This window comes from Sylvia atricapilla, chromosome 6 (assembly GCF_009819655.1).
Source record: "Sylvia atricapilla isolate bSylAtr1 chromosome 6, bSylAtr1.pri, whole genome shotgun sequence".
NCBI classification, from domain to species: Eukaryota; Metazoa; Chordata; class Aves; order Passeriformes; family Sylviidae; genus Sylvia; species Sylvia atricapilla.
Genome location: NC_089145.1, coordinates 51,523,643 through 51,533,322, shown reverse-complemented (window position 1 = coordinate 51,533,322; position 9,680 = coordinate 51,523,643). Strand labels below are relative to the sequence as shown.

At 38.6% G+C, this 9,680-nt stretch overlaps 1 protein-coding gene across 4 annotated transcripts in view; it reads right to left on the bottom strand.

Annotated features, from left to right (window-relative positions):
* Positions 1–1,044: 1,044 nt before the first annotated feature.
* The window catches only part of FOXN3 (forkhead box N3), a 149,341-nt gene continuing 140,705 nt past the window's right edge, over positions 1,045–9,680 (bottom strand). For all 4 annotated transcript variants that reach the window (XM_066321930.1, XM_066321929.1, XM_066321931.1 and 1 more), the window contains one exon: positions 1,045–8,459. In XM_066321930.1, coding sequence (XP_066178027.1) covers positions 7,910–8,459 — 550 coding nt within the window. In that variant the 3' untranslated portion in view covers positions 1,045–7,909. The remainder of the gene's footprint in view (positions 8,460–9,680) is intronic.

Sequence of the window (9,680 nt, the reverse complement as noted above, 5' to 3'; positions counted from 1 at the left end):
GATCGGTTACAAACCAATTTTCCAGGCAAGGCATGGAAGTAGCAATTGCCTGGACAGATACTGAACTTGGGCATTTTTATGCTCTTTTGTGTGTATCTCAGACATTTGCTTCTTCTGTTCCCCTTTGTCCCAGGATGTTCACATCCATCTTGTCCCTCAGAGGCCTAGAGCAGAAGTCTCCCATACCAACCACTCTGGATGGCATCAAGGCAAGACAGGGGGATGCTCTCAGGTCAGCTGAGTTCCAGCTTCAGCAGCCACACATTCTCATTACATGGCCGAGAAAACCACCCTCTCTGCTTTAGCAGCGTTTCAAACCAGCTGTGAGAAAGTTTGATGGAAGAACTGAGGGATTTTCTTTCTTCTCAGTCCTTTTGAAAGTTAAACCTATAGATATTCAGGGCTGTTAACAGAACACTTCCAAAAACACATGGTCTGAGAAGTGTTGTGTTTTGTAAGAGGGTACTATTCAGTTTAATTTTAATTGGAGAAAGCTATGAGACCATTATAATTTTTTTATACTTATTATTCATTCCCTTCGAAAGGAATTAATTCCCTGCAAAAGGAAGAGAATCTTTTTGCACTGTTTTCTTCGACTCTAGACTTAGGTGGAAAAATTGATGCACAGATTACAAAGGTATGTTTTTCAGGATGTTATATATATGCCACTAGACATTTTATTACTGGATCTCTACTGATTGGTACTAACTAAAAAAAAACCAAACCAAAACAAAAAAACCCAAAACCAAACCAAAAAACAATTCCCAGTGTAATCCACTTTGTTTCTGGACTGCAAAACTGATGAAAATGGAAGATCAGACCCCAACTTGAAATCAGTTTAGCATGTCTAGCCATTTGCACATGACAGCAAATTAACATGAGCTGACATCTACAGCAGTGAAGATCCAGGTAACATCCCACAAGGGCAACCACGTAATAATGAAGGAATTAATTTGTTAAAAACAAACAAACAAACAACCCCCCCACTTTTGTTACGTCTTAATATGTGGGCATATTCTGAAACTAATATTCACACAAATACAATTGTTCAATTGATGCAACTCAGTAATTTTTATTGCAACTGGAAGACAATACATCACAGAAACTTTATGGTAGGTTTTGGGAAAGTGTTATTTACAATAATAATTGATGAAATAGTTTGTCTTTGGCAACATGATTACACATCAAGAAAATGTAAAATGCAAGTATGCCTCTAAATCAACAATTTCATAGTTCCTAAAGATCAGCTGATTGCACTTGCCTTCGGACTGCTCATTTAGGTAAACACAAATACAACTTAACATCACTGTTCATTCCCCGTCACAGTTCGTATTTTAATATTGATGAAATTGGCAGTTTCAGACGCCAAGTACAGGAAAAAAAAATTGGCTTATCACTGTACTAAATTAACTTATTGGCCAGTTAAGGTCCTGTGACCCTTAAGCATTGATACTAAATCTCTTGGTCTTTTGATTGCTTTATCACTTTTTCTGTAAAACAAAATACTTCAGAAATTACAGATCAGAGTATAAAAAAATGTACAAGTTCATAATGCTTTTCATACACACACAAATCATTCCCCCCCAACATTTTACATCATGGCAGTTTTAAGTAGTGAGTGTGAATGATGCAGGCATGGAACTGGTTATCAGATAAAGGTATGACTTTCAACTGCTGTCCCACACACATACTCAGAAAATGTACAATGCTGTAGTAACTTAAAAATGTACTCAAGTTCAATGTCATCCAAACAAAAAAAAAGAAGGTCTTGGGATTTCAGGCCAGAGTAAACAAATGAAAAAGATTCCCATTTCTAGATTGTCAGCCATTCCAGAGTCCAGCATGCAGTTTTAGTATTCAGTAAAATCCCTTCTAGCACTAAAGGCCAGCACAAGTTGTCATTTATCCTTTAAACCCTCAGATGATGAGCTCCTGTAACTGCTGGCCTGATCCAAAGCCTCACGAAATCCACTGAAAATAAAAAAATGAAACAAAACCCCCTTCCACCGATTGTGAAAGGATGTGACATCAGGCCGATACTTCCCTCTTTGCAAAAGGAAATGTGATACAGTAGAAAAACCATTATATCTTTAGATAAATATACCTTGTTTTCAATGCTAAAACAAAACCCAAACTCCCCAAACCAGAAAAGGCTACTTATTAGAACAACTCAAAAGTGACCTTTAAATCATTTCTGGTTTTAAATGTATACCAGCAAAATACAGCACCATAGACACATTAGGTTGAGACTTTTTTTTTTTTGGTCAGTGAAGCTAGTACTTGTTTGCTGAACTGTGGAAGAATTATAAGGTCATGTACATGATCAAAGATAAAGCAACCCAGCTGACAAGTCTCTGCTTAATTCAAGAATAACCAGTACTAAAAACAAAAATGCAAAAATAAAAATCCCTAATAAACCACCATCAATTAATACTTTCTAAATAAAAGGGGATTAACAGATGAATTTACAAATGTATGCAGATTTATACAGAACACCGAATGTTGTGTGTAAATCCTTATGAACTTCTCAAAACAGAAACACACAAAATGTATAGTTTGACTTACACATCCCATTTCAAAGGAAAAGAGACATCATTACAACTTGGTAACTGTGCTAATTGCAATATAAATCAAACAGAAATTCAGAGTTTGGCAGGTAACTAAGAAGAGGGTTATCACTTAGGTTATATAGCAAAGTGTTGATGTATATTACATAGAGTAGTATAAATAATAAAAAAGTATTATTTAAATTAGATCACAGTGCTGCATTATGTGCATAACAGTGTTTGATATATTACTGGAGGGCTGTGAAGAACACTACTAAAACTTAACTGGTCAGACGATCAACACTGATACTCTGTTACAATCAGGAGGAAGTATGGTTCAAATGCTCTTTTGGTGGCAAAGTTAAGAAAATGTTTCAAAATATTCCCTATAAAATATGCCAATGAGCTATTCAGGCAGTAGTGATGTGCCCGAAGGAGCTGGGTTTGCATTCTCCAGGAAGTGAAGTAAATTGTATTGGAAATGCCTTTTCTCAGTAGTTTTATTCTGATCCTGGAGCACAGGAGAGTAACGTTTTCAAAAATGCCTAGGCTCAGATTAAAGCAAAAATTGTATTAACAGTTAACAGTAAAATGGTAAAGGCTTCCAGGACCACTTGGGTGTCTATAGCTCCACTGACTGCAAAGGAGAGGAGACACCTTCAAGTTTCTGGAAAACCTCAGGCTGTGCACTCTCAGACCCACTGTGTGATTTTTGGGACGTCCTGTGCAGGGCCATGAGTTGGATGGGTCCCTTCCAACTCAGCATATTTTATGATTCTACGATCTACATCTTTAGATGAATTGGGATGGGAGCCAAAATCTCAGTGAAAATAAATCACCACTACTAAGAAACCAGGACAAAGTGTTGTTTTGGTAATTTTATGCATGGTGCCGTTTGGTGTACAATTTAGGATTTCATTCTCTGCTAAAGTATGTCAATGTATTTCTACCTCACTCCAGTGAAGAATGCAGCCTCCAGCTTTTTTCTGTATCTTTTCCACAGGTCGACAGTAATTCAGCTGAAAACTGGGAGCCAATGCATCTCCTTTGGGATTCCCTTCTCCCATTAAGGTAGGAGAGGAACCAGGATATAAACCTCAACTCAACTGCTGGAGAGAACAGTTCTCTAGTCCTACAGGGCACACCTCCTTGCTCCCATACTTGGCTTTTCAGCTGTAAAACCCTGTGATCTTTGTAGAACTACTGCCAGTTTTGCCAGGAGAAGATCAGAAGCAGACTGCTTTCAGAAACAGCTATGGGGTGATACATTTAAGCTGTTCAAGACCTGTGCTTGCATTTTTAAATGCAAGCAGAATCTGCACCAAAATGCAGTAGAACATCCAACTGCTTGCAGAATGCAAGCACGATCAGCAGATTTCACCTCCCTGGAGATGCTGGTGAAATCTGCTTATGGCATTAGCTCTGGCCTGCAAGAGCTTCTTGCTGCAAAAGGCATATTCCAAAGGAGCTTGCCATGAAGTCCAGCAACTCTTACAATTCATGCCTATGTGAAACTCGCTACTGAACACTTGCTGACCTCGCCCCCACCTGTCTTGGAGAAATGCTAATTTGGCAATACTTAGAGTGAGAAGAAGAGAAAGTTAAGAGATTTGACAACTTCTCACCCCAAAATGGCTTAGAAGGAAAATAAGCAAAAACACACCACCTCCTATCTGGCAAGTGAGAGAGTTTGTAATACAGTGCAATTACCAGTCCGTTTTGACATCATTCAGTTGAAGTAAAGACAATTCAATTAAAAGCTGACATCGTATTTCTTGGAAAACAAATCAATTTCAGTTCTTACACAAAAAAAAAAAGAGAACCTCTCTGATGGAGTAGAACCAGTTCTGACAAAGTTACCATTGTCAGCCAGGCACAAATATGGTTTAAAAGGTGACTCCTAAATACTTCATACAATCCAAATTATGTACTTCTCATCAACAGTCAGAGTAAGCATCAATAAGGACAAGTTGTTTTTAAACACCAGAAATAATCCATTGATGGCAGCCCAAACTGCTGGTTCCTGAATCAAACTTTGTAAAATCCTACCAAAGAATACCTTCCTAGCAGATCAGACTTGGAGAAACAAATTTTATATGAAAATACATGCTTGCCAACATTTTAGGTTTACCAGCAAGTATATAGAGGACTTGTTGAAGTCTTAGATAGGTGTTATATATCTATATCTATATATATATATCTGTATAAAGATAACCTGCCTAATTAGATAGTTATGCAAAATGACTGTTTTCTAAGATGAGTAATACTAGTGGTAATTATATATTTAGCCACCAAGAGTCCACATTAATGAATGGTGCTTGTTGTTCAGCAGATACTGATCTCACTTGCACTGACACACTGCAATCAGAGAAGTTGCTCTGGAATTAGTGTTGTGGACAGAATCTGGCCACTGGTACACAAACACGTTGCTTTCCCTGGAGGACAGAGATGGCTGAGCCATGGTTTGTATTTTCTGCCACTAGATTTTTCAGTGCTGTTTTACAGCAAATATTAAGCCACTACCGAGCTGATACAACTATGCATTAGTGAGCAAAGGTGGTGGCAAAGTGAGACTGTTATCTTCTATTTCAAATTACTCTCCCCAAAGTCTGTAAAAGATGAAGATCAAGTTCTCTTGTACGGGGGTGTTTGGTTCACTGCCTACAGACTGTGGCTGTAGAGAGCATGGGAAGAAGCAGATTATCCCAGTGTGATCAGACAAGGGAAATGTTATGGCTCATTCATCTCTGTGCTACCTGGTCAAGGGGGACTGGTCCTTCCTGTTTTCCCCAACATTATCTAAAGGGCTGCAGGCAGCCAGCAAAAGTTAGTATCTATGTACTCCTGACTTAACTAATGCTGGGAATCAACCCTGCATGCATCAGCCCCTGCAAACTGAGAGCAACAAGGCTGTTCCTCGCTCTACCCATGGCTCTCTCCTTCCTTATCTCCAAAGCTGGCAGGTGTGCTGAGCTCTGGCAGCTGTCAAGCAGCTCTCAGATCCCAGGACATGCTGGCTGAGATGGGAGGAGAGGCACACCTTTGCTGTGCTGCCTTCTTCTTTACAGAATGCTTGTGGAGCACAGGACCAGGTCCAGACCAGTCTGTCCTTCAGTCCTTCCATCTCCCAACTGAGCACACACCACAGGCATCTCCAAATACAACTTTTAGCTCACTGCACTGAGTAGGAAGTCAAACCTTTCTCTAACTCACTCTTCATAAACTACATCCAACTTGGTGAAATTGCTGCCTGAAACAGCTGTTGGTGATAAATCTAAACCTATGTTCTTTAAGAAACCGACCATTTTGTTCTCTTAAGTGGCTGGTTTCTGGGATTTTCTTTTTGCCTCTAGGATATTCTAAGTGTAGAATTTTTCATGCCAAATGCAAGAATCCAGGTGAGAGAGATTGTTTTGCTTATTTCACAGCTTCTCTCTGCTGTAGTGATTTTCAGTCTCACAGTCATCCCTACCAGGAGAGTAGCACTGTACCTGAATCACACTCTCTGTAACACTGGTTTTTATCCGGACACCTCCATAAGGCTCTTAAACTTACTTCAATTTTTCATGGCAAATTAGCAAAGCTATTTTCTTGTCTACTTATTCCTGAATCAAATCAGAGAGTTTTCATCAATTAACCTCCCATTATTCTCTTGATTCTGTCATACACACTCACTACTAAATTTGCCCTCAGATTATTGCGTCATGTTACACATGTACAGACGAAGAAAAGACACACTTTTACTTTTTTCTTTTTTTTTTTTATTTTTTTTAAACAGAAGTAGGGAGAGGGGGGCTGAATGTGCAGACAAGGCAGTATAATTCAACCATCCAAGCCCTACCAGAGCATGAAGATTTTATTTTTTAATATTGCAGAGTAAGTTCCCCAACAGTCAGTGTTTGTCCCTGAAGAAGGTTAAACCTTAAACACCTGCTTCAAAAAAACCCCAACAACAACAAAAAAGAACCAAACAAAAACAAAACAAAAAAAAAATAAAACCCCCAAAAAACAAACTCTAAGCCTAAGGGCTTTAAAAATTAGAGGCATAGCCTTTTTCTCTATTTTCTATATTTATATGAAAATAATTCATGCTTCATGCTAAATACATTATTTACCTTACAAGAACTTTGTCATCTTTGAATAAAAAAAATTGTTTGCTTTTCGTTTTCCCCCCTTCCCTAAAGAATCCATGCAATGTGGATCAAATTTCTTCTGCTGGCTATGCTGGTTGAATCTGGAAATTTGTTGTCATTTTTGCACAGATGAATCCTGACTGATGGTCACTGCACACTCATTTCTGAGCGCAGTGTAGGAGCTCTTTTGCTGAACTTTTGTTGAATTTTACCGTTCACCAATATGCTTTCCTTCTATTTTTAAATACAGAATACTATTAATGGCAGGTTTTGTAGCTTTGTTTCCCCTGTTAGATCAAGGATGTGATCCACAGAAAAAGATTCTGATGTACATTGTATCTACTGCAATTTCTTAGACTTGATTACTTTTCACTTAGAAGACATAGTTTGTTTTTCCCTATTACTATTATTTTTTGCACGCAGTGCCAATCTTCAGGCTTATGGCTTTTTGAATATTATTTCAATTTAATACAGAAGACAGAATTCAATGGTTAACGATGCTACTAACAGTCACCCCCCTCCCATTTCATTATTTCACTGAAACCCATTGCATACATAAATTTCCTCAAACTTTAAGAGTTATCAGTCTTCACATTATGAGCCACATAGAATACGTGACACACTGGAAGTGCATTACTGCTTGCACAGATGCCACCCGTGGCTGGCTGAAGACTTGTATGGCACAACATCTCCAAGTGCCACTAAATGGTTCTTGGTTGAGAAGTACGCGCCTCCTCTTTCCCACAAATCTCTTTATTCACATTCACTTCTACCCCAATTGTAAGGCCATTAAAAAAATTCTTAAGGGCCAGGCCTGAATGAATACTAAATTATGCACAGCTCTTCTACTATAAGAGGGATTTCCAAGTGCCCAATTTTACTCCCATCACATTAATGTTGATATCACTGCGTATTCAACCATGCATTTTTGACAAGCTGGAGAAAGCAATGGCGATTTTGGCTTTCTTTTTTTTGTTAACTTTTTGTCTTCAGGTAATGAAAAGCTTTTGTAAATTAGCTGAGTGTCAGTATGAGTTCTATGGCTTCAATCTCCTTTAAAAAATAAAAATCTTAAGGGTCAAAAAAAACCAAAACCCAAAGAAAACAAAACAAAAAGAAATAGAAGATAAACAAAAAAGGAAAAAATTGCTGATATTGCCACAAATCATTAGATTTCACCTGACGTGCTGAAACAAAACTTTGTAAGTTCAAACAAATCATTGATTTGTTCTAATTTTTTGTGGTTTCCTTTTGCTCTTTCTGCCCCTTTGCCGTCCGATTGGTGATGTTGTTCAAACAGGATCGAATTCCTGCTAAATGCAGGAGTGACCCTGCTGCTTCTTTCATCTCCTCATCGTCACTCTCAGGGGGCTTTTCTGTACGTCTCTTTTTAAGAGGCAGTGTGTCACTTGGTACTTTTTTCGCCTTCATTAAATGTTGCCTTTTCTTGTGCTGGGATGCATATCCACTGTCAGCTAAAGAATCCTTGGTCTCCTTCCGACTCTGCTTTTTGTCCTCCTCTTCCGTTTCGCTATGGCTCTCGTGGCTCTGGAAGCTGACCTCACTTCCTTCACTGCTGTCTTGGCTACCTTTAGTTGCAAATTCATACTGGTCGTCAGCAGAGGAAGAGGAAACGGAGTCACTAGCAGGTGATGTGCTCCTGTGGTTGGAAGATTTGGCACTGCTGTAGTTGTGATCCTCCTTTGGGTCCCCGCTAACAACTGGAGAGCCGCAGGACTGTTCGCTTTCCGTCCGCATCCGGCAGTTTGTTATTCCATTCCTGCAAAAACAAATCCAAGCGGTCTTAGAAGCCACAGAGATGCGATCCTGCTTCAAAGCAAAAGATGATAAAGTCAACTGACAGAATAATTGAAATTACAATCTGAAACTATGACTGTCAAACTAATGTCCATGCAAGCTGCTTTCAAAGCCTAATTGCTCATGGATTGGACTTGACATACAAAACAAGTCAAAAGATGCAGCATAGCACAAGAAGCAGGAACAAGTAGGTAATGGTTACAAGTAAATGATGTATAAACAGTATTTATTCAAATTTCAATTAAAAATTTACTCTTTCAAAAATTAAAATGAACCCCCCCCCAACATTATTTTATCTACTGGGTAAATAAACTCTGCTAAGTTGCATAAATAGCCCCTCATCTTTTTCATATAAAGTGATACTACCAAAAATGTGGGAAAGAGACACTAGCTTTCTGGGGCAATTCCTTGCTTCCTCTGAAAGACATTTTCCAACTCTAATTCCAACTTGCGTTCCAAATGCAAGAGATGTTTCACCTGGAACAGCACAACTTCTATTTAGAACTCTTTCCAAGAGAAGGAGCAACCAGGTCCAGTCACAGTTCTGATTCTGATCGGTTAATAAATAACCTTAAAAGCAATACAATCTTAAGCCACTAGCTGCCAAAAAAATATTAGATTGTGCTCAAAAACAAGCAGTAGAAAAATAAATCTGGATTTGCTCTAGAAGCTGTCATTTCCTCCTTTGGTTTTATGGCACCCTGTGCAGTGAGAACTACTGCAGCATGATATATTTAAAAAACAACTTTTTTTTTTTTTTTTCCTGGAGTGAAAAGTATTAGAGCATTGCCACTGACTTTAAAAAACAGAATACGATACTTACGATACTATTAAAGAAAGCACTGATTCTGTGCAATGTTTAACTCCTGCTGAAAAGGAGGAGAGTAGGATGCTCGTCACTGACCAAAGCCATCATCACTGCCACCTGCCAGTTTACCAGCCTTGAACCTCAGTTTAAAAAAATCCAACAAAAAAGCAAGGCTGTTTAAACCATCACATGATAAACTGATTTAAAGCCTCTCTTGCCATCTTTGTGCTGCCATTGGAATGCTTTTGCACACTTGGGGAAGTGTTGGAATAAACCCCTTTCTTAAATGCATACACACTGAACACAGGTGTTTCTTAAGAGGAATGGCACAGTGGCAAGCCCAGAGTATTACTGCCCTTCTACTTTAAAAAATGG